This window comes from Diabrotica virgifera, chromosome 5 (genome assembly GCF_917563875.1).
Source record: "Diabrotica virgifera virgifera chromosome 5, PGI_DIABVI_V3a".
NCBI lineage: Eukaryota > Metazoa > Arthropoda > Insecta > Coleoptera > Chrysomelidae > Diabrotica > Diabrotica virgifera.
This window is the reverse complement of record NC_065447.1, coordinates 2,578,937-2,604,267: the sequence shown is the minus strand read 5'-3', so window position 1 is coordinate 2,604,267 and position 25,331 is coordinate 2,578,937. Positions and strand designations below refer to the sequence as shown.

Here is a 25,331-nt window from a genome sequence, read left to right as displayed (position 1 = left end):
AAACGACAGCGTTGCCTCGAGAAACTCATAAGATAGTCAAATATTTTTGAATGTTTTGTTACACACGATCCAATGACGAGTTCTAATGTCAAAAAAAAATCCATTTTTTTTAGGTGACTAAAAATTTGCAATTGTTGGCTTATTTTTTAATATTTTAAGCTTGAATTTTTTTTAATATTTGTTGAATTGTACCTCTTCAATATGTTTATTTAATTTAAAAATAAAATAATTCGACCATAGTTTCAAAAAAATCCACAAAAATGTGCTTGAAATGTTGACTTCAAACCATATCCCACCTTAAGGTATTACAAAAAAGGGGTAATAGGGCGCAGAAAAATTGCATCAACTGAAAACAAATCTTAATTAAGATGTTTGTGCCCTGTTAAAAGACGTGAAGAGTTTGCAGAAAATTTCTACATTATATGAAAAATTTCTTTAGGGCTCCAAAATGCAAAAAATATACAGGGTGATCCATTTGAAATAAGACAGTTCATATTTCCAGAAAAATGGAATATCTGACAACCATGTAAATATCACCACAATATTGGCCGCATTACAAGACCCTTACACACTAAAATCTATAAAAATCGTGCAAGTCGTTTCCGAGATTATTGAGGCGTTCTATCTTCTTCTTTTTTCAGTACCCTGTCAAATTTTATCGAACTACGTCGGCGATCATATTGGCAATAATAACTTTGTTTACGACAGCTCTAAACAGACTAACGATGGTCTCTTGATAACACTCTCGGAGATTTCTGAGGCAAGATGTTTTTTTCTTTCAGCTTGGGCCTTTCCTTCCGCTGTCGGAAAGTTGGTCGAGAACACTTCGTCGACGGAAAATTAGTCGACAACATTTGGTCGACAAACAGTTGGTCGAATGCACAATTCATCGAATGTACAATAGGGAACTTGCATAAAATTTTAAATTCGAAAAAATGGTATAAATCACAACAGAACATAATTTAGAACCTGTATCAAAAATAAAAAAGTTTTGTTTGTCTTTCGTTTGGCCCCTAAAGACGACTAAAAATTCAGCTTATACCAGCCACCCCAAAACGCGTCGTGACGTCACAGGGTTGTATGTTTACATTCTACACCAATTGTATATATAATTTTAAATTAGACATTATAAACGTCAGTAAAAAATACGGTTATGTGACGTTAAAAGTGTTTTTGATCGTTTGAACTATTCATAGAAAATTTGTACTTTTACAAAATGGTTTTATTTTCAACAGTAAACCTTCTTTCCTTTCCTTCAAAAACTGTATCAAACTCCAATCTCAACAAACTGGTACATATTATTACGACGACATACGATAAATGTCATTAGAATATAAATATTTTCCTTTATTCCCCGACGACGAGCTGGCCAAATACCCAAGTAGGTGGAGGCCAATAAACTAAAGAAGAAGAATATACGTAAATATAACCATAAACAGAACCACATAGTCAAACTCTGTGACATCACGGGTCGTTTGAACTATTTTAAGATAAGGAAGACTTTAAATTTATACTTCTAAGTTATTATGAGTTTTTGAAGCGTGAAATTTTGTAAATCTCATTTTTATACAAGACTGAACATGTCGAACAGGTCGAATGGATTTTTCGTCGACAAATACCCAAAGGGAATAATACATGGCGGAAACACGCCAATATACAGGGTGTCCCGAAAAGGTTGGTCATAAATTATACCACACATTCTGGGGTCAAAAATAGTTCGGTTGAACCTAACTTACCTTAGTACAAATGTGCTCATAAAAAAAGGTACATCCCTTTAAAGTTACAAAATAAAAATCGATTTTTTTCAATATACAGAGAGAGTCTGTAATTTGGAATAAATTCAATATCTCAAATACTAATTGTTTTTTTGAAAATTGCTCAGACCAGTCGATTAGTATTTCAAATTGTCCTTTTTGACATACAATAATAATGTATACAGGGTGTTCCAATTTAGAAATATGACGTCATCGTTGATTTTCTTAAATGGCAACACTTGATAGCTATTTTGATTGGGTGTGTAAAGTTATACATAACTGCAAAATTTCAAATTTTTATTCCCTACCATATACAAGATAATAAAAAATAACAAAGTTATGTCTGTAATTTGTAATAAATTCAATAATTCAAATACTATTTGTTTTTTTGAAAAATGCTTAGATCCGTCGATTAGTATTTCAATTTGTCATGTTTGACGTATAATAATAATTAATATAGGGTGTCCCAATTTAGAGATTTGACGTCATCGTTGATTTTATTAAATAGCAACACTGTTATTTTGGTAGCTATTTTGATAGGGTGTGTAAAGTTATACATAACTGCAAAATTTCAAATTTTTATTCCCTACCATATACAAGATAATAAAAAATAACGAAGTAATAAAAAATAAGTAATCAAATAATAATTAAATTTAATTATTTCAATTAAGCAAATGCTCATAATGTTGCCCTCAACTATTGTCAAATGGTCAATGGGCAATATTATGAGCATTTGCTTAACTGAAATAATTAAATTTCATTATTATTTGATTAAGTACTTGTTTTTCATAACTGTTATTTTTTATTATCTTATAAATGGTAGGGAAAAAATGTTTGAAATTTTACAGTTATGTATAACTTTACCTACCCTGTCAAAATAGCTATCAAAACGATAGTGTTGCCATTTAAAAAAATCAACGATGCCGTCATATCTCTAAATTGGGACACCCTGTATACATTATTATTTTATGTCAAAAATGACAATTTGAAATACTAATCGACGGGTCTGAGCATTTTTCAAAAAAACAATTAGTATTTGAATTATTGCATTTATTCCAAATTACAGACATAACTTTGTTATTTTTTATTATCTTGTAAATGGTAGAGAATAAAAATTTGATATTTTGCAGTGATGTATAACTTTACACACCCTATCAAAATAGCTATAAAAATGACAGTGTTGCCATTTAAGAAAATCAACGATGACGTCATATCTCTAAATTGGGACACCCTGTATACATTATTACTGTATGTAAAAAAGGAAAATTTGAAATACTAATCGACGGGTCTGAGCAATTTTCAAAAAAACAATTAGTATTTGAGATATTGAATTTATTCCAAATTACAGACTCTCTCTGTATAGAAAACTATTAAAGATTTTTTATTGAAAATGGACATGTATCATTCTTATGACAGGAACATCTTAAAACAAAATTATAGTAAAATTTGTCCATCCCATAAAATTTTATGGGAGTGTTGTTCCCTTAACCCCCCCCCCCCCCCCCAACTTTTGTGTAGCTTCCAGTTAATTCATTATTGTGGTATCATTAGTTAAACACAACGTTTTTAAAACTTTTTTGCCTCTTAGTAATTTTTCGATAAGCCAATTTTTATCGAGATGCGGCTTCTTTTTTAATATATTTACATAAAAATTTTATGGGGGTTTTGTTCCTTTAAACCCCCCAAATGTTTGTGTACGTTCCAATTAAACTGTTATTGTGGTTACCATTAGTTAAACACAGTGTTTTTAAAACTTTTTTGTCGTCTTTTTTTGATAAGTCAAGATTTTTCAAGATTTTTCTTATTTTTCAAAATATACCTAAAAATGTAACTTATAAATAAATTTTCAGATTATTAACAGGTGGCTATAATCATACTTAACCATATACAAATATGTGGTGGATTCGACAAATATTCAAAATATCTCCATAAACACTGGCTTATCAAAAAAGTACTAAGAGGCAAAATAGTTTTAAAAATATTGTGTTTAACTAATGGTGCCACAATAATAATTTAATTTGAACGTACACAAAAGTTTGGTGGGGTTTAAGGAAATAAAATCCCCATAAAATGTTTATGGGGTGCACAAATTTCACTTTATTTTTTTTAAGATGTTGCTGTCATAAAAATTCCACATGTCCATTTTCAATAAAAAAAACTCTTAAGAGTTTTCGATAGATGAAAAAAAATCGATTTTCATTTTGTAACTTCAAAGGCCTGTAACTTTTTGTGTGTGCACTATTGTATATAGGTAAGTGAGGTTCAATCAACCTATTTTTGACCCCAGAATCTGTGGTATAATTTATGACCAATCTTTTCGGGACACCCTGTATAAAGTTAGTTTCTTTGTACCATATCAAAAAAAAAATATTTTATAGATTGCCAGTCCTCAGCCTTGGATAAAGTGTGAAGGGAAGTTTATTCTCACGATTTCTTTACTTTTTTTATTGATATTGACTGATTATTGCAGTCGAAAACATTGTACGGAAATGCCTCGATTCCCTAACAATTTATTTACCTCAGCATCTCGCATATTTCGTCTTGTACGCAAGTGCCCCCAAATTTGACTTGTCCGGAAATGCTCCGTTCGCAAGTGCGCCGACACCAAAAAGAAGAATGGTACAACATCACTAATTAAAATGTCGGTTTATATTTGCTGTCTACTCTCCCACCGCAGCCAATTTTTTCATTAAATTTAATAATAATTAAGATTTAGAAAAAAATTAACAAAACTATAAAAAAAAATAAAATCAGATATGTATAATACAATATTCCAGTTACCAAAATAAAAACCAATAATCCGTCGTTTGTCACCATTAATCTCTTTATCCTAAAGATAAATAACAGTTTGTTGATAAAAAATCCATTCGAACAATAAATGTTCGTCGACGAATTGTACATTCGATGAATTGTGCATTTGAAAAAAAATTCTCTGACTTACAACAAACAAACTATCAAAAATAACAGTCTATTATTTAAAAAATTAACAATAAGTTTCGTTCTTCGAAAATAAATGCAATTCTTTCGGCATTTATGACAGCCACAAAAGTCGCCTGCTTAATTGCAAAATAGATTATGTTACCATTTATATAAGCTATCATGGTTACAAAGAAATTTAATGTCATATTTCTTGAATCAATCGCCGAACAGATAATGCACACAAATATAATGTACAGTTTGTACAGTTTCAACAATACAATGTAACACACAAACCGCCTGCTTAATCGAAAAATAGATTATGTATCGTATTTAAAAATCGGACTCGAAAGTGGTACAAATGTCTATATTTTGAACCTATAAATGCGGAAGTTCAAACTTTTAAATTTCCAATTGGACTATTTTCAGAGATCTTCTTCTTGTAGTGCCTATCCGTTTTGGATGTTGGCGACCATAATGGCAATCTGTACTTTGCACACTGCTACTCTAAACAGATTTGTAGTGGTTGTAGTGGTTGTATTTTCAGAGATAAGTCTAATATACCGTCTGAAGAAACACTTTGGATATGTATACTTAATTATACCAAAGGATATAACACAATTAAAAAAGAAACCATCTAAAATACCAATGATAACCCCCATATATGACCCCCTATGTGGCTCAGTGGTAAGAGCGCCTACCTTTAGATCGAAAGGTCCGAATGGTCGTGAGTTCAAATCTCACCAGGGTCAGAAATTTTTCGTTTCTTATAAATAATTAAATGAAAATAGTTTCTGTCCTTGTGGGATCGGTACTCGCCGGAGGGACCACAGACGTTCGGATATAATTAGCGTCTCTTTGCAACGACAATGACGTCGACTTTGCAAAGTAGCAAGACACTTACTCAACACACACTACACATGACACTAGGTACCTGACTTGCAAAAATTCATCGTACCTACCATGCCAATGGTCATTAGTTGTCGAGGCATTAGCTAAATAACAAAAATCTTATAGGACCTTCCGATAGATACATAGTTAGTCCCATTAGACAAAAATATATCCTATCCTACCCATGTCTTTGTCAATACCTAGATATGTAACTTAATTACACAATAAAGATCTTTATTTGATTTAGAGATATTGTTCTTATCAGTTACATTACTTAACAAAATTATTAGACATTGACGATGACGATTGAATTATTGACTGAAGGTTTTACGCAAATCTTGTTATCAGTAATCTGGTAATAAGCTTAAGACATTCTTATAGTCCAGGCGACATTTGTCGAAAAGCAGACAAGTCTAATTTTTTGCTGGAAAAGATGTACAGTTACGATCACTGAATAGTTTACACCTTCATTTTTATATTGTAATAAGTACTGTAAATTTGCAGTGTACGGATTTGATAAATGTCAAAGTAAAAAAATTTCAAAAAGTCAATGCTTGTCAAAAATTTCGCGAGTGTTGAAAAATAAAATAACGATATCAAACTCCTCCAAAATGGTTACAATAAATTTGAATGATGCGCAAAAGCAAGAGCAATGGCCAAACTCGAAGAAGGTTGGTTTTTAAGACAAGTTGCTGCAGATTTGGACGTGAGCCATATATGTGCATATGAAAAATCAAACAAATATTGGATAATTTGGGATAGATATAAAATAAAATCGGTATTTTTAAACCAGACTTCCTTGTTGTCATTATTAAGACCATAATCCATTCTATTAAAAAAACGTCTTTTTATACTTTTCATTTTGTTAAACTTTGTAAAATATTAGTAAACATATTTATATTATTTTTATTTTTTAATTTTATTCAACCTATTCTAGGTACACCACTGATAACGTCACTTTGACGTAAAAGGTGCGTTTAAACAAGGTAATAATTTAAAAAATCGGCTCCGAGATACGTAAGCCTGTAAACTATTCAATGACCGTAACTGTACCTTGTATGTATATACCATTGAAAACATGTACCATTTTGGTCTTTAAGATCTACCTTGAATCAATAATCATGATATGGGCCAATCGCAAACCTTGTGCTTATTTTTTCAACAAAATCTGAAAAAAATCGTAAAGGACACCGCACGCATCTTATGAAAAATGTGATGCCAAATACAATAAAATTTACATGAATATATTCGTCTTGAGATTACAATCATTACATATCATTGCGCCAACTCTGAATTTTGATTAATAACGGCGCAAATTGATATACATAAATCTAAAATCAAATGGGTATGTAGGTGGGTACCGGGTGTCCCAATAAGAATGGCTCTCGGCCATATCTCAGGAACCGCGTCTAGTACAGCTATGAGAGAAAAATATTTATAACAAAAGTTGCCTCGGGAAAAGCCTGCAGATTATTTTCATAATTGTAGGTCCACCGCTAGAGGGCGTAATTGAATATCAAAAATTAAAAAATCAAAATTTTACAAAATTTACCTAATGAAAGGGCACTGAAAATCCAATCATCGTATTCTTGATAAAATTCTGCGCATATTTCATTTCACAAGTTTAAGTCTACCTTTTAAAATAAGAGGTGGGGGTGAGTGGGAACCTTCTTATGAAAAAATGGCTGTAAGTCCGGTTCTGTTAAATCGAATTTTGCATACTTGGTCTTGTTGAAAACAGCTCTTTTTCGTCAATGTAGGAGTCTTATTTTCGAAATAGCCTAATAAGTAATATGCCAGCTAGTAGGCGTTATTTAATTATTTTCGGAAATCTAGTTTTCTCTGGAGATTATTAAACATAACTATGCATTTTTAATCCTGTATTACAAAATTAGACCAAATTAGCAACATAGTACCGAAAACCGCATGTCGATACCTTTTTCCTATCTCGAGATATCTTAAGAAACATGTAAATTTTAAACAACTGTTAATGTCACCGGTAAACGAAGTTAAGGAAAATTAGTGTGGTATGGAAAAAACAAAGAAACATTTTCCAGGTGTAAACGTATATAATTAATTAAAACAATAATAAGACAAACAACACTATAAAATATAACAAAGAAATAAAAGTAAAAATACTTAGCTAAATGTTCAAATTGTTGCCCATCATTTTCGATGCAAGCATTTACACTTTCAGGAGTAGATTGAACAGCAGTCACTAAGACTAAGTAAGTAGTTGTTTCTTTTATTTCTTTGTTATATTTTATAGTGTTGTTTGTCTTATTGTTGTTTTAATTAATTATATACGTTTACACCTGGAAAATGTTTATTTGTATTTTCCATAGCCATAGCACACTACTTTTCCTTAACCTTGTTTACCAGTGACAGTAACAGTTATGTTTAAAATTTACACATTTCTTAAGATATCTCGAGATAGAAAAAAGGTATCGACATGCGGTTTTCGGTATAATGTTGCTACTTTGGTCTAATTTTGTAATACAGGATTAAAAATGCATACTTGCATTTAATATTTTCCAAAGAAAACTAGATTTCTGAAAATAATTAAATAACGCCTCCTAGCTTGTATATTACTTATTAGGCTATTTCGAAAATAAGATACTTACATTGACGAAAAAGAGCTGTTTTCAACAAGACCAAGTATGCAAAATTCGATTTAGCGGAACGGGACTTACAGCCATTTTTTCATAAGAAGGTCCCCACTCACCCCCCACCTCTTATTTCAAAAGGTAGACTTAAACTTGTGAAATCAAATATGCGCAGCATTTTATGAAGAATACGATGATTGGATTTCCAGTGCCCTTTCATTAGGTAAATTTTGTAAAATTTTGATTTTTTAATTTTTGATATTCGATTACGCCCTCTAGCGGTGAACCTACAATTATGAAAATAATTTCCAGGCTTTTCCAGAGGCAACTTTTGTTATAAATATTTTTTTCACAAAGCTGTACTATAAACGGTTTCTGAGATATGGCCGAGAGCCATTCTTATTGGGACACCCGATACATAAGATAGAGAGAAAAAAGATTTTTTGTGAAAAGGCACTTCATAAATCTCTCTGCAGGTATTAAGTTCTCTTATCTTATAGATAATAAATAAGAATGCACTTCCAATGACGCACCGCAAAAAGTTCAGCCTCATGCTGGGTTACGCTGTTTTCAATAGCGATAATATATTTTAGACTAATAGTATTTATGAATAGGACAGTTTTATGGACTTCAAAAATGGGATTTTAATGGCAATTTACGCCGTTATTAATCAAAATTCAGAGTTGGCGCAATGATATGAAATGATCATAATTTTGAGACGAATGAGATTAATTTTTTATGCAATGTATAGCACTCGTCCGCTCGTGCTCTAAACATCGCGTGCGTGCGCAAAAAGCATACTTCACGAACTGTTTCATAAATAACTATTTTTAAGGTACGTACTAGTACACTTTAGAAGACCAATAACAAACATTTTTTTTTCTCAGAACCTTTATTAAAAATTAACATAAAACTTTTTACATAAGTATTAATACATAACTCTTAGCCAAGCCGCACACCAAAGAAACATGAAACGAAAAACATGAAACATGAAACAAAAAACATGTTTTATGAAACTAAAACACTGCTAAACAAATCTCAAAGTCCGCCTACCAATGAAACGAGTGTGATTCATGCTCATGACACATTTTTATTTTCGGAGAGTTTCATAAATGGCCGGACGTATATTTGTTTAGCAGTGGTTTATTTCCATGAAACGTAATTTACGTTTCATGTTTCTTTGATGTGCGGTCGGGCTTAGAGAGTACAAAAAAATATATATTTTCTCATTTATGCACGCACACCAATATTGTAGAAGGCGCAAAACTCGAGGCCTCGAAAAATGATGGCAGACAGTTAATTTAAGGATTGGGATATCTGAAACAAAAAAATCGTACTGCATTTGAAGAAAGAAGGTTTCTTACGCGACAATTTACCACAATTTGACCAAAAAATAAAAAATCAATATCTTTTAACCATGAAAAACTGAAGAAAAACGGACGATTTTTTCACAAAAATTTTTCAAATTTCTGTAAAATCTTTTTTTGCTGAATTTTTCACTAACGGTGAAAAATTGTCACGTAAGAAACCTTACTTTTTCAAATGCCGTACGATTTCTTTGTTTCAGAGATCCCAATCCTGAGATTAACTGTCCGCCATCGGAACTACTTTTTTTCAAGGCCTCGACTTTGGCGCCCTCTACAGTATTAGTGTACGTGCATAAATGAAAAAAGATATATTTTTTGTATTCTCTAAGAGTTAGATATGAATCTCTAAAAAGTTTTATGCTCATTTTTAATAAAGGTTCTGAGAAAGAAATCTTGAAAAAATGCTTGTTTTTGGTCTTCTAAAGTTTACTAATACCTTAAACAAATTCAAAAAATCAGTTTTTTTACTTCGGACAATTTTTTTTTTAGATTCTTTGGGTCATTATGACCAAAAATGGTCTCTTGTGATTTTTGTCGAAAATTGGTTGTTGTCGAGTAATACGAGTTAAAATTTGAAAAAGGCGAAAATGACCATTTTCAAGGCTTAATAACTCGGTTAAAAATTATTATTATGAAATTCAGAAGTGGCCAAATCAAAGTTTAAAGCCCTCCCAACAAAATCCTGAAGAAATTTTTGTTATTATTTTATTACTAAGCTGTTATTTTTTAATTATTAACAATGAGCGCTAAGCGCGTAATAGGCGGCCGTCAATGGTGAGTGCGAAAGAGATGCACCATTTCGGCGATTGCGGCCGTCCAATGGTGCATCTCACTCGCTCTCACATTGACGGCCGCCTCAATACACGCTTAATTGTTAATAATTAAAAATAACAGCTTAGTAATAAAATAATAACAAAAATTTCTTCAGGATTTTTTTGGGAGGCCTTTAAACTTTGATTTGGCCACTTTCTGACTTTCATAATAATAATTTTTAAATGAGTTATTAAGCCTTGAAAATGATACCTAATTTTCGCGTTTTTCAAATTTTAACTCGCATATAACTCGACAACAATCAATTTTAGAGACAAATCACAAGAAACCTTTTTTGCTCAGAATGATCCAAAAAATCTAAAAAAAAATTGTCTGAAGTGAAAAATTGATTTTTTGAGTTTCTTAAAAAAATGTTACAATTTTCCGACCGCGATACCTCCTGACACCCTGTGGATTTGTTACAAGTTTACAAGGACCTCTTTTTGAGTATGTTTATGCAAAAAAACGAATCAGAATAATTTACCTAACGAGGGCGCGGGCAAGCATACAGCAGACTATCTGGATTTCGACAAATAGCGCCTGGACTATAAGCCATTCTCAGGAATAAAGCTATATAAAAAAATAAGAGCTTTAAGCACAACAAAAAACCATTTATCATCTTTTAAAGGGCATGTTATTTAAGGATAGCTAAATGACACGTATTTTTTAAGAAGGAAATGTTTATTGAATTGAATATAATAATATGTGGGATTTAAAAGTGCTGCCATATTATTATTATATTATTTTCTTAAGTAGTACCTACATGTTTCTTTAAATAAAATAGGTACTTACCCATAATATCTAAAGAACTTTGGTGGTTCGAAACGACGATACACGCCTGATCCTTCTCCAAATTTTCTTTCCCTCGCAGCACCCATCGTATGCCGAGAAGAGTGGTAATCCATCGGCAAAAATCACTAGCTAATCTAAAATATCACTTTTTATAACACAAACCAACCAAAACTACGTAACTCTATCTCATATTAATATACCTACAGAAGATTCCTCACGTTCCCAGGCATAAAACAGTACACAGGGATGAGAATAACAGAATTAACCATCACCAAGGCATAATAAAGGAAAAATTTCAGGTGGTATCTAAAAACCGAACTTGCTTCATAAAGAAACGGGAGGATTAAGATACAACTAGCTAAAATGATTTCGGTGTATGTTGCAGTCATTCCGAACCCTTTCTTGATAATTTACAACATACCAAATAAATCAATTTTTCAAATGTGGTGCACTAAACAATGTAGATAAATAATAATTTATGTACTACGCGCTGTTGCCAAGTCTCGTAGATGTTTAGTTCCCCTCCTACTCAACTGTCAAATTGTTTACGAGGGAAAAGTTAAAAGTTTATTTTTCTCCAAGGAGAGAAATCTTAAAAATTTATTAATATTTTGACTAACGAAAATTTACTCTCCTTAGCGTCTAATATATTCGTTGTTTTGACGTTGTAACAAAACGTTGCTTGAAACTACCCATACAAAAATAGACAAAAGTGAAGAACAAAATAAGTTATTAATCGAAGTAGTACCGGGACTCTGTAACTTTTATAGCGAAAGCGTTAAGCGTGATTTCCGAACGCTTTCATCAAGTTATACTCTGTAAACTGCTGTCGGATGACGCCGGCAACACCGAATGGAGTTCGGAAGTAAAGCGAAACGTGATTATTTGTGGTTTCGTTTCACCACGTTTAGCGCTTAGAGTGACGTATTAAAAGAAGAAATTGACAATTTTACTTGGTTTTGAGGTTGTTTTTTACCACGTTTCGTTTTTTTGGCCGTTGTTGTTTACAAATGGATAGCGCTTATCTAAAAGGTACCAACAGCCATTTTGCAGTTTTGAGTAAAATAAGATTAAAAACTTAACAGCTTTAAAAATCGACATTTCATTATTTTTTAATTTTCTCAATTTTTTTAGGAGAAAGATTGAGTTTAGATATTTGTCTTATATAAAAAAATATAATAAAATAGTTTTTCTCTTTGTTGTAGTATGAAATGGCGCTTGGTTCTTTTTTGATAAAATCTAAATAATGTATGTGATTCTGTTTAAATGCTACTTTTAGGATTTGGATCTTTTTATATAAAACTACTGTTTACTTGGATCGTTTTATTAAATAACAGAACATTAATAAGTAGTTGTTCGTACCATTCAATTATAACCTTTTTTAATAACATGTCAACATTCATTAAGCGTTTCCACATCAAAGTCAATAGTCTCGCCAAATCCTTCTACGTCATCTTCAAAATTCGCACCTCTTAAATCTCTATAAAAATGTTTTACATCATTTGGTACAAACGACATCAACGTTTTAAGATCAGCAATTTTTTTTTGTGATAATTCCTTCCCGTCTGGATAGAGTTTAAAAAGTTTGGATGCAAAAAAAACTGTTATTATTATCGGAAGGTCTACCTTTGGTAATCTTTTTTATATTTATTTCTTTAAATTCTTCGCTCTCTTTGTGAGAATATTTCATAAAAATGGACTGAGGATGATCTTTATCTAACATTATTACTCTAGCTTTAAGCCAACTGATTTTTTCGTTGTTAATATTTGTTTTTCTGTTAGTTATAGATTTTTCAATTTGTGAAGTGCCAAAGAAGTCGTCCTTCGTCATTTCACATGCAACGAACTTCTTTTTCTTAGAGCAATTCTCTAAGACTTGTTTAAATTCATTAAGCGTATACAAGCGTATTTGGTATTTTAGCGATCTTTCAACTTCCCCAAAATCTGTGTCATTTGGAAGGAAGCTATGGCCGGGAATCAAATATTTAAAGTAAATAGTTTTTAAAGAAGGGTGAGTTTCTAGGACAGCTTTCAACATTAACACAATTTTTATGTTTCTATTTTGCCCACCGCACGAGTCGGACCATAAAATTAGTTGTTCTTTTCCTTCAGCCAAATAATTATCAACAAATTTTTTTAAGCAGGATCCTACTTCCTGAGCTCCACGACCAGCCATACTTTCTGTCCATATAAAGCAGTATGGTGTGTTGGTTGATCCTACATGTACTCCTTCATGGTAAAGTGAAAGTTGCCGTTTATAATACACCAAATTAGTTGGTAGTTTCGGTAAACCCAAAACCTTTTCCATATCGTATGTTACAACTTCAAGTTTACGATTACTTTTTGCTTGCTCCAAATCTCGTTTCATCGTTTCGCGTGCATCTTTTGAGTTTAGTAGATGATTTTCATGCTCAGATTTATATTGTTCTTCTAAAAGATCCTTATTTTTAATTTTAATATTAAAAGAGTCGCATACGTTGCATGTATCTTTTACAGGGGGTTTGCGCCGTAGGTTAAAATTTTCGTAAAAAATTGTCTTGTATGTGGAGAATCCGATCTTATCATTAGTTTCTTCTTCATTATATAAGTTATACATTTTGTTAAGTGTCAAATCTGTGGCCAAAAATCTTGCATCTGTTTCATTCCTACAGTAATGTGAAATATATGTAGGAAATTTAGCTATTTGGCTTATAACTTTATTTTTGATTTCTTGTGATATCCTGTTATGCCCACCAATTTTAAAACCCCTTTCGTCCTTAACATTTCCGGCCTTGATTTTGTTTAACGCAGTGTTTACTCTTTTTGGAGAAATTCTCAACGTCTGTATGTACATATCTCTGCATACCCTTACATTATTTATTTCATATATCCTGGTGTTTTGTCTTCTGTTGCTTTCTATGTTTCTCTTTCTTTTTATGCCTTGTACTTTTATTGTAGCAGCAATAAAGGCTGTTTGGGCATTATAGGATTCAAGACCCCAGAATTGTTGAAACCATTTTTCTCTTATGGAGGATAAAACGTGTTCATTACATTTTAATGTACATTTACACTGAAAGTCGATATATTGTTTTGGTTCCTTCAATATTCCTTTAACGGTGTAGTGTTTTTTGTTGCCGTCTTTTAATTTTTTTCTAGATTTAAAAGTCTGCCCGGGATATTTTGCAACTCTTCCTTTCTTTGGCCGACTTGTTTGACGAGTGTGGTGTTGTGGTTCGTCTTCTTGTTCGTCTTCTTGTTCGTCTTCTTGTTTGTCTTCTTGTTCGTCTTCTTGTTCTTGGTCTGTAGAGTCAGACTCATCAGCTATGGCTTCTTTCGGGTCAAATTCACTACCCGAGTCTTCAAAATCGGTAAAATGGAGCTCATTATCTTCGTCTGGCATACAATCAATGGAGGCGGTAAAACAAGGAACCTAAAATATTATTGAATTTTCAACACCGTTACAAGCATTTCACTAAATTATTTAAAAGAATATGTAATTTAATACAGATTTAACATACCTCAGTTTTCGAACTGTCTGTTTCACCAGGCACTTGTTGCAAATCTAATAATTGGATTTCGATATTATTTGTTTTAGCACAGTTTGCTTCCAAACAGTTGTTTATCTAAAATAATAAACACATCAGTTTCTGAATAATCTAATAACAAGATACATAATAATATAAATTATTAATAATTATGAAATTACTATTGTTTGTTATTATAAAAAATTAAATATAACATACCGAAGTTGTCATTGAAATAATTTCGGTGGATGGCTGTGGCAAATCAACAGTGGGGTTATTTGTTCTGACACCGTCCATACAGTTGTTTGGCTAAAATAATAACAAACGTTATTTTTTCTGGAATATCCAATTGACGAAATGAACAGAAATGTAATAATATTAACAGTAAGAGGTAATATGAATTTCTACTAACTATTATAAAATCAACAAGTAATATTTAATATCCATTAATATAATAATTTATACCGGAACTGTACATCAACATCGGAAACTATATTATTTCTAAACAGATCCAAGCGACAAAATCAATAAAATTTACAGAGATCCATGCGTCAATTATAAAAAAATCATTGTCATGTTTTGCTACGGATTAAAAAGAATATGCCTAAATTACGTTATCATGCCTAAAAGTAATGTTTTACATCGCTATGAACAAGTAATAGAGGATTACAAGTCCTATTTAAGTATTTTACCTCTCTGTGAAATGTTCTAACCTTAAAACCGAGTAAATATTTTATACATACATACCTGTTTAGTCTCTATGTCATTATCCAATCCACAATCTGGTTGGATTAAGGCCATATTCAAAATCAAAGCACTTCTTCCGCTCATTTTATATATTTTAGCACCACTTAAACAGGATTATCAGAAGCAGTTTACGAAAACACGTTAATCAAAAGAAAACCAAATGATTGAAATGAAGAATGTCAAAAGAAATCCAAGCGACAAGATAAATCTTTTGTCGCTTGGATCCGTTTAGAGATAAACAGATTCCTGTAATTCATAACACGCAACTTGGTAACCTTTGCCAAAAGAGGTCTCTGACGTTCAGTTGGTGTTTGAGACTTTTTAGATAAACAAAGTTTAATATTATCAGGTAGTTGATATATTTAGGTCAGAAATGGCAATTTGGCGCTTGGTCCCTTTTAGATAAGCGCTATCCAAATACACAGTGTACTTGAGTTTTCAGTTTTCACAAATACATTTTTTTAACATAGAAATATATATAATGTTATCCATCAACGGTTGCAATTCATTAAAAAGGTAATGGAATAAATCTTTATTTAATCTAAACAACTCTATGAATCGTAAATCCGGCAAACCAAAATAATCACTTCTATCTCTTAAAAATCTACCTTCTTCACGAAGCAGCCGTAACTGATCCCTACGTTCTTGTTCGTCGAAAATTATTAAATTTATAGGCAACATTTTATTTAATTTCAACAATAAACACTTGTTTTTGTTTACCTTAGGCTTTTTTGGAATTATAGGTTAGTTAAATCTGTCAAATATGTAGAATCACATCACATTTCCACAGGACGGAGTTTATCTATGGCATAGAACAAGACAATTATTACAGAACTCTAAAATCTTGAAACGACGTGCTGTGTTGCCGTTAATTTTTACCCAATCGTTCGTTTCAATTCGGTCCAGTTCGTAGAGTATTGCGATAGTATAGCGAAGCGAAGCCACACAATACAGAGTACGATTCGAACTGAACCGTTGCTTTGCTACGCTTCGCTACGACTTGCTTACGCTTTCGCTATAAAAGTTATAGAGTCCCACTGAAAACGACAATATGTAAATATCGTTCCCATACCATCAGATTGACAACAGGTGGAGTACTTTCTTTGGTTACAACCTCCCGGGATTTTCAAAAATTATAAATCATACAGGATGCTGAGGGAATTTTAAATAATTACACGTCCCATCTGCTCAGCGTGGTAAAAGTTCCAACAAGAAAGATTCCTTAGTACACTCAACAAAAGAGTAAATAGACTCTTCCTGCACTCTCCGATTTAACCAGAGTATTATGCAGCTGCTGCATTTTCGTGTTGCAAAGAAATTGAAAATGTTTATACATTTTTAAAAGTGAAGAAAATGATCCCAATGAAATTACATTTTCCATGAATATGTCTTTCAAAAAGCTATTTGCCATGAATACAAATTTAAAAAAAGGTTTCATGTAAATGTTGTTCTGAAGCTATTTCCTTGTGGCATTTTTATAATTAACTTTTTAAATGGGAAATAAGCCACAATTAAATTGGAAAAACAATTTGATTAACGTTTCGAGTCCAAATCAGGAATAATTGTCCCAGGAACGCAACTCATAAATATTGGCAGTATCATTTTAAAGTCTTCTACTTTAAAATGTAAATTCTCTTTCCATCTCCCAGTGTATTTCCTGTAATTCTTCTCAGTACTCTCATCTTTGCTGTTCCGGTAGTTTTTGTGTTGTGGCTGTATCGGGTCTTGAATCTGATGCATATATGTCATTATTAGTCTGGCTTTATAAATTCTTGACTTCATCTCAATGTTAATATGTGGGTTTCGCCATATACAGTACACACTTGATACTTCGACGTTTTGCAATCCGACACGCTCGGTAGTCCGACGCACCTCCCGTCAAGGTCGCCGCCGTGTCTGCTTGTACTGAAACCTGTCGCGGCATGAATTAAATTTATTAGCTTCCATATTTGTTTTGATAAACATGTTTTAGTTAGTCGAAAATGGATGTTTCATTTGCATATTAATCTGGGAAGCATTTTACTCATAAAATTTAAGAATATTGTAGACTACTGCTAGCAAAACAATGCCAAATAGGTATATAATCACTTCCGGTAATCCGTACCCTTTTGGTAATCCGATAGCCCTTTAGTCCCATACTTGTCGAATTATCAAGGGACAACTGAGGCGTTCTTTGCAAAAACCCCAGTAGTCATTTTTTTCCGAAAATGGACTTATGCCATCTATATGGATTTAAGGACTAATTACCTACGTTCCTTGCGTAAGAAACTTCCATTAAAGTTACAGTAGTCCAAAATATAAGCGACAAAAGTATAGGCGATTCCGCATAAACCCCATATGTCAAGCGCAATTCCCTTTGTTAATGACTATTGGTGTTTTTGCGGGAAACTTTATCGCTTGGCTGTCAGTAGGTTTTTATAGGTTAAAGTTCCTTCGAATAGTTGTGTTGTGTGATTTTATAAGTAAACACCATTTTTCGTTCATTTTTTATTTTGGTTTATTACTATAAATATCGTTTTTCCTATAAATTAATGAAAAATTCCTGCAAAAACCCCATATGTCAAATGAATAAATGTCCTTCATAAATAAACAAAAGGAAAAAATAATGTTATTTATATTGTAAACTGTGTGTAATCATCAAAATAATAAATCACTAATTTGAGAATTTCCGTAAACTTAATAGGGTTCAATTAAATAACTTTTTTTTAAATATCTCCGATTTTGTAAAAAGTGACATATGGGGCTTTTGCAAAGAACGCCTCAACTGTAGTTTTATTAAGGCATCATCCTGCCAGTCTGTTTGCTTTTTGTATTTGATCTCTTATTCTTTGTCGAGTATGTCGAGGTCTCCATGGCTGGACGGTGTAATTCCAAGATATTTTATTTCCGTTACTTGTTTAATACTTATGCCGTCAGTTTCTATTTTACATATGTATGATTGGTTCTTTGCCGATTACTGTTTTAGTTTTCTGAGATGAGGTTGCCATATTAAATTATTCTCCTCTAATGTTAAATCTATAATCTATGGGTAAGTCTTTGCGGACTATTTTCACCTTGGGCTATCAATATTGCGTCGTTTGCGTAACAGAGTATTTTTATTTCTTTGTTTCCGTTTCTGTATCTTCCTATTTTGCTGACACTTTTGATGGTTTTTATCCATGATTAAATTGAGGAGCATACAGCTCAATATTCTGTCTTATTCCGTTGCCTATGCCTATAAGTTCTTTAAGTTGTCCGTCTACTCCGACTTCCGTTTTGTTATTTTTGTAGATTTGATGTTTTCAATAGTTGTTGTGGAAGACAAACTCCATTTATCTTGGATCTAACAATTCTAAACGGAATATTTGTGGAGTAGGTATGTAATATTTCAGTATGTGTCTATCTGCTAATGATTTTATGTAATTCTAACATTCTTATACAATTAATATAAAATTGTGTTTTCCACGTACCTCTACCGAAAGTATACTTTTCCGGACCTGATTGTAGGGAGCAAAGTTGTACTTTTCCTCCCTAGGGAGGAAAATATTTTTCCTCCCTAGGGAGGAAAAGTTAAAGTGACGTCATGGTATTTCATTCATGAAATATAACTTATTGACGCCCTGTATAATATCTTACATTTTTACGTAAGTATCTATACATTTTAACGTTTATTTATAAAACACACTGTATTTTGCAGAATGGTAAAAAACAGTAAATTGTTATTTTGATTTAACAATGTTTACATTAATAATTTGACTTATATTTGACAGCTGACAGTTATATTCTACCTACTTGTTAGTTTTAGTTTTAATAAATTTTGTTGGTTAGTTACATAAATAAATTAAGTAAAAATGAAAAAAATGACTTGTTATTTGAGGAAGGTGGAAAAATCATATGTATAACATGGTAGTAAAGTGCCTTTTCCTCCCTTGAATGATTACTGCCCTCCGCTACGCGTCGGGCAGTAAACTTAATTCTCGGGATTAAAAGTAGCACTTTCCGCCCTTGTTATACAAATAGCTATTCCTATATCAATCTTTATTCCTCATAATTTTTTTGGAAATCAGTTACCATCGACGTAATGTACAGTAGGAAAAATGAAAGAATACCCATGAACGAACATATAAAACACGCTGTATTTTCCTGTCACCGTGTCATACAAAAAATTGGTCAGCGCAAGTACATGTAATAATTATTATTACTTGTACTTTGTGACACGGTGACAGGAAAATACAGCGTGTTTTATATGTTCGTTCATGGGTATTCTTTCATTTTTCCGACTGTATAATAAGTTGCCTATTTAAACTTACCATTTTATTAGGTACCTTTACGAGATCTGGCAACAATGCAACAACTTAATGTCATTATTACTGTCACAATCATGTCACAATCGACAACTTGTCAGTTCCGTGTCAAGTTACTTTGACAAAAATGTTTACAATTTGCAAGGTACGGTAAATATTAATTTATTGAATGAATAAACTTAATTGCCTTCTTAACAATGAAAGATAAAACTCCAAAACTTTAAAATCTCATCGATATTATATTATGATTTTAACTCAAATTCATTTGTAGACACTCGCCTAAAATGTCTCATTGTGAGACAACATTGAGGCCGCAGCCCCGATTGGACATAAAATGGCTTAAAACGAATTTAGAAACTTTATTTTCCTCCCAGGACAACTTGATAAACTGCTGGAATGGGCTGATTACGGACGGAGAGCTAACAGGGGACTTCTCTGTTGGCAGACTGAATAGTGCTGGGGTGACTGCAAAACAAGGGGAATTTGGAAAATATTATTGCGGACAGAGGGTAAAGTATTAATTTTTTTAAAATGACAATCGAGAATCTTATTTTGTATGATTACAATAGGCTTCGAGCTTGTAAATGTATGTTTTTCTGAGTTTTCGTTTTCTTATGTTTGTATTGATATTCGTAGCCTATTGAAGATACCTACTTGATATAAGATGAAATATTTACTACGTCAACCACTATTTTCATAATCTGTTGTAAAACAAGCTATTGCATTTTGGTTTCTGGGTCTGTGTACATTCATACACCACCCCACAAACCCGCCGACACCAATGTAGTTTAGAAGTAACTATCTCTAAACTACACTGGAGCCAGCGGGCTTGTGGGACAGTGTATGAAGGTACACAAACCCAGAGACCACCCGAATATCACTCACAGTGAAAAATGGAGTTAGCAGGTTAACACTCTTAGCCGACGAAAAGTAATTGATCAAAAAATGCCTGCTGTGTGTATCTTTGCTGATTTGTCTAAAGTCTTCGATACAGTTAGAAGAAGCTTTTATATGAAACAGATGGTCACATTTATAAGCAGGCTTGTTGTCGAGGGACATGGCACTTACTCAGTTGGAACACAAAATTCTATGCTAAAACGTTACAGGGCCGTACCTTTCTATTAGAGTATATTCGTTGATATTATCTTCAAAATAGAACTCAAGGTGTCCAAATATTAGAAGCAAGTGAATTCCTCAGCCCTGATTGGACATAAAATGGCTTAAAGTGAATTTGGTGAATTTATTATGTATTTGGAGACTCTCAGGACAACTTCATAAACTGCTGGAGTGGGTTGATTATCGATGGAGAGCTAACAGGGGACTTCTCTGTTGGCAGACTGAATAGTGCTGGGGTGACTGCAGAACAAGGGAAATTTGGGAAATATTTTTGTGTACAGAGGGTAGAGCATTGAATTATCTCTAAAATGATAATCAAGAATCTGTTTTTATATGATTTCAATAGGTTTCGAGCTTGTAATATTTGTTTCTCTGAGTTTTCGTTTTCTTGAAAATGAAATTACATATTTACTTGATGTAAGATGTGATATTTACTATGGCAACCAATACTTTCCTAAGTCATTGTAAAACACAAGCTTCTCGTATTCTTTTACCTTCTCAGACATCGGATTGGGATTTCAGTTCTTTCTTTACCCATTTTTTCCGTGCATTTTTGTTTTTGGTTATCGACTTTAATTCTTTAATACTATTTCCTTAATTCCTTCTTATTTCTTTGCTCTGATCTATCCATTTACTTCTGGATCTTCCTCTTTTCCTTCTACTTCCCAAGGTCGAGGTTCTTTTATAGGACTGTAGCACAACAATATGATGATGAGTATCATTTTTCTTTTATTTATATTTACCTCCATTTTTATTTTTACTAGTTCTTCAGTCGAAGAATTCACTAGCCTTTGCATTTTATTTTTATTGTTCACTACCAGTACAATATCATCTGCGTAGAGTAAACTTTGTAGTTTTACTGGTTGCAAGTTCCTGTATCCAATTATTGTATTTAGGCTTTCTTCTTTAGTTTTAAGGTTCTTTTATGATCCTGTCCATTATTAACATGAACAGCAATAGGCTTAAACTATCTCCCTGCTTTATTCGTTCATTTATTTTGAATTTGTTGGATATTTGTCCTCGCACTTGTGCTTTTCCTCTGGCTGTCTTGTACATACTTTCTATGATTCTGATTAATGTTTTAGGAACTGCTAGTTGTTCCATATATTTCCATATTTCTTCCTGTCAATTGAATCAAAAGCTGCCTTTAGGTCTATAAAGTTCTTTTTCTTCTATTTTTTTTCCTATTATATTTCTCAATATAGTTTGTGGTATGAATAAAAACAAAGTATAAACTCAGAGTATGCTCTCATGAGTATGAGCATAAAGTATAGGTTTATACTCCATTTCATATGAATAAAAATATTTTGATGTGATGAGTATCTACTCACCGTAGATACTACCCAGTGGAGTATGTACTCCAAAATTTGGAGTATAAATTACATTCTCATTTTTATTCATACGAACCATGATCTGTTGTCATTTGTTTGCCTTTCTGACCTAAATTCTGTCTGTTCTTCTTCTACTTTTGCTTCAATATACTCCTTTGGGGAGCTTGTGCTAGGCATATTGCTCTCTAGTTTTCACATTGGGTTTCAAACACAAGCAAAAACTAATATATTTTGGCTATATTCTAGCTATTGTCTATATCTTTATTTATGTATTTGTCGATTCCAGGTATTAACATGTACATGTTGTGATGGAATTTGTGGTCCACTCAGTGGTTGCAATTGTCAACCATGCCAAAAGCTGGATGCTGAAGAATCTACTCAGAATAATGTCTCCTACAAAGAAAAATTCCCATCTATTGAGTCTTTACTATATAGGTGGGATTGGGGACCTCAACCTGGTGAGTACATTTATTGCTAACAGAAAAAAGCTTATTTTTGTACATCTTTCTATGTTTCTGATCTCATGACCATTGAAAGGTGTGCCTAACTAGAAAAACTATAAAAAATAATCAAAACTACACAACAAAAATAAACAAAATTGCTTGATATAAGTCTGTTGATCTTTATACCTTGTATTTCCACCAAAAAGATAAAAAGTTACTTTTCTAGTGTTCTGTAAAAGTAGAATGCTACAGACCTTCCAGCAGAATGTAGATCCTTGCTCTTTTGAGTTCCTTTTTATAATAAGTCATTGTGGTGAATCTTTATACCTTTTATTTCTACCATGGAGATAAAAAGTGACAATTTTGGAAAAGAAAATAATTAATTAGGCTTTATTTAAATAGTTACATTCTATATTTTTTACCCAGCGACAGATCAACTGTCCGAAAGCATATGCAGCTTAAATCAACAGCAAGAATCACTGTGTGCAGAAGCAGCCGACTCCACTTTATCATCAATTAGGCTCCACTATCGATTACTAATATTCAAGCGGTATTTCATCGCCTTGAATCGGGCACCTCATCCTCTCGAAATAGAACACTCAATATTTACCAGAAAAACAAGTATGGAACCCTCAGATGCCAAATTAACAGCCAAAATTAAGAAGATGTCCAATGCAGATCCTGCCACTAGTTTGGCACAGGTGAGCATCGGTATACAGTGATGATCGCGTAATAACCGGCAAAATAACGCAAAAGATGGACAACATATTAAGGTTTGAGGTAAAAATAGATGAAACTAGTAGAGGTGGGACATTTAGCGATAGAAACCTATAAATTTACTTATATAATAATCATTAAATTGATTATTTCTCAGCTTTAGACGTATCAAATGAGTTTGTCAACTAGCACTGTGACAATTTTAGTATACATACTCCTTTGATACGTCTAAAGGTGGGAAACAATAAATATAATGTAAATTTATAGGTTTTTATCGCAAAATTTCCCACTTCTACTAGTTTCATCACTTTTTATCTCACAACTTAATATGTTTTCCATTTTTTGCGTTATTTTGCCGGTTATTAGCACGCTCATCACTGTATTTGCACATTTGTTATATTTATTTATGAGTTATCCTTCTACAGGTTGGGTCACGAGCTGCACTGAATTTTTCCTTTGCTTTCCTGAAACGAGCTTGGCGATTGGGCGAGGATATCGATCTCTGTAGCGAATTGTTAAACGAATCATTAGATGCCCTTAGACTGCTGCCTGTGGCTACTTTGTTTGAGCAGAATGATGTATCACCAGTATGGTTAGAAGTAGTTGAAAGATCAATCAAATTTTTGAAGCAAGTTGTCACAGGGTAAGTATTTTATGCATTATATTACACTTTACTTAAATTTGGTCATTTCTTCACAGTGTTCAGCCATATTTTTGTGTGCATTATCTTAACCATTGTTTGCCATGGTGCTATAATTCTTCCATCAGGAAACAATACATTTGTGTGTACACATGTATTGTATTGTATGCTTTCTAAATTTGTTGTTAGTTGTTCCCTTGAATTATAAAATACTGCTTATCAAAATTTTCAAGATATCCATGTTCAACTGCTATGATCTATTACAAGTCTGAATTAGTCTGTAGTATTATATATTCCTCTTTTATTTTGTTTCGACATATTTTTGTCTATATTATTTAGCAAAAATATACCTTCCTCTTACGATCTTTCAGTTCCATCCTTAATCATTTTTATAACCAAGTATTTATACAGGGTGTCCAGAAAATTTCTGACAAACGGAGACTGGAGATACCTCAGATAATTTTAAGACAATTTAACCCAATTCACATAGTCCGAAATTGCTTCCTAAGGGAGCTAGAGCTCTTCGAAGGTGGCGTCTTATAATTATTTTTTCATAAATATTTCCAAAACGCTTCTATTTAAAAAAAAAAACGAAAACTGGTACATACGCCTATTCACCTTCGATCATAATACGCCTATTTATCTTCCAGAGATGAATGGATTATACCAATTGAGAATTTCTAGTACCGGTCATAGGCGTCCGTTTTGGGTAGGGCAACAGTTATTTTATCTCAACTTTTTTTTCTTTAACTTTTAAGCATTTTTGACACTGGATTATTAAATTGTGAGGTATTATAGTACTATCAGATACTCTTGTTTTAAGTCGGTAGGATACACCGTTTTCTGGAATTTTAAAATTTTCATTTTTTGAATTTGAAACAATTTTTGAATAAGAACAAAAAATACGAACGAACGAAAATACGAACTACGAACAAAAAATAACGAAAACTGGTACGTTTATTTATCTTCCAGACATGAGTCGATTTCATAAATTGCGAATTTCTGGTACCGGTCATAGGCGTCCGTTTTAAGTAGGGCAACAGTTATTTTATCACATATCTTTTTTGTCTTCTAATTTTTATGCAATTCTTGACACTAGATTATAAAATTGTGAGGTATTCGAGTACTAAAAGATACTCTTGCTTTAAGTCGGTAAAATACACCGTTTTTTAATTTTTTTTCAAATTTAAAAAACGAAAAATTTTCAATATTTTTCTGGAAAACAGTGCAGTCTACCGAATTAAAGCAAGAGTTCCTTTTAGTACTATAATGCTTCACAATTTCATAATCCAGTGTCAAAAATGGTTAAAAGTTAAAGACAAAAAAGTTATGTGATAAAATAACCGTTGCCCTACCCACCCAAAACGGACGCCTATGACCGGTACTAGAAATTCTTAATTGATGGAAAGGATTTA

General features: G+C 32.4%; 3 protein-coding genes across 3 annotated transcripts in view; 1 reads left to right on the top strand and 2 right to left on the bottom strand.

Moving 5' to 3' along the window:
• The window catches only part of LOC114333524 (1-acyl-sn-glycerol-3-phosphate acyltransferase alpha), a 73,499-nt gene extending 61,882 nt beyond the window's left edge, over positions 1-11,617 (bottom strand). Inside the window, exons 1-2 of the mRNA XM_028283412.2 lie at positions 11,341-11,617; positions 11,137-11,270 (exon numbers count right to left, since the gene is read on the bottom strand). Coding sequence (XP_028139213.2) covers positions 11,137-11,270; positions 11,341-11,525 — 319 coding nt within the window. The 5' untranslated portion in view covers positions 11,526-11,617. The remainder of the gene's footprint in view (positions 1-11,136; positions 11,271-11,340) is intronic.
• Positions 11,618-12,134: 517 nt separating this feature from the next.
• LOC126885611 (uncharacterized) lies at positions 12,135-15,797 on the bottom strand. Its single transcript, XM_050652221.1, has 4 exons — positions 15,387-15,797; positions 14,859-14,948; positions 14,634-14,738; positions 12,135-14,545 (listed from the first exon to the last, which is right to left on the bottom strand). The coding sequence occupies exons 1-4, from the start codon at positions 15,468-15,470 to the stop codon at positions 12,713-12,715; spliced, it is 2,112 nt and encodes a 703-aa protein (XP_050508178.1). The 5' UTR covers positions 15,471-15,797; the 3' UTR covers positions 12,135-12,712.
• A 3,952-nt stretch (positions 15,798-19,749) lies between these two features.
• LOC114333943 (E3 ubiquitin-protein ligase HERC2) overlaps positions 19,750-25,331 on the top strand; it is a 127,675-nt gene continuing 122,093 nt past the window's right edge. Inside the window, exons 1-5 of the mRNA XM_050652219.1 lie at positions 19,750-19,814; positions 19,941-20,178; positions 22,403-22,574; positions 22,986-23,260; positions 23,702-23,919. Of these exons, the coding sequence (XP_050508176.1) occupies positions 19,954-20,178; positions 22,403-22,574; positions 22,986-23,260; positions 23,702-23,919 (890 nt within the window). The 5' untranslated portion in view covers positions 19,750-19,814; positions 19,941-19,953. The remainder of the gene's footprint in view (positions 19,815-19,940; positions 20,179-22,402; positions 22,575-22,985; positions 23,261-23,701; positions 23,920-25,331) is intronic.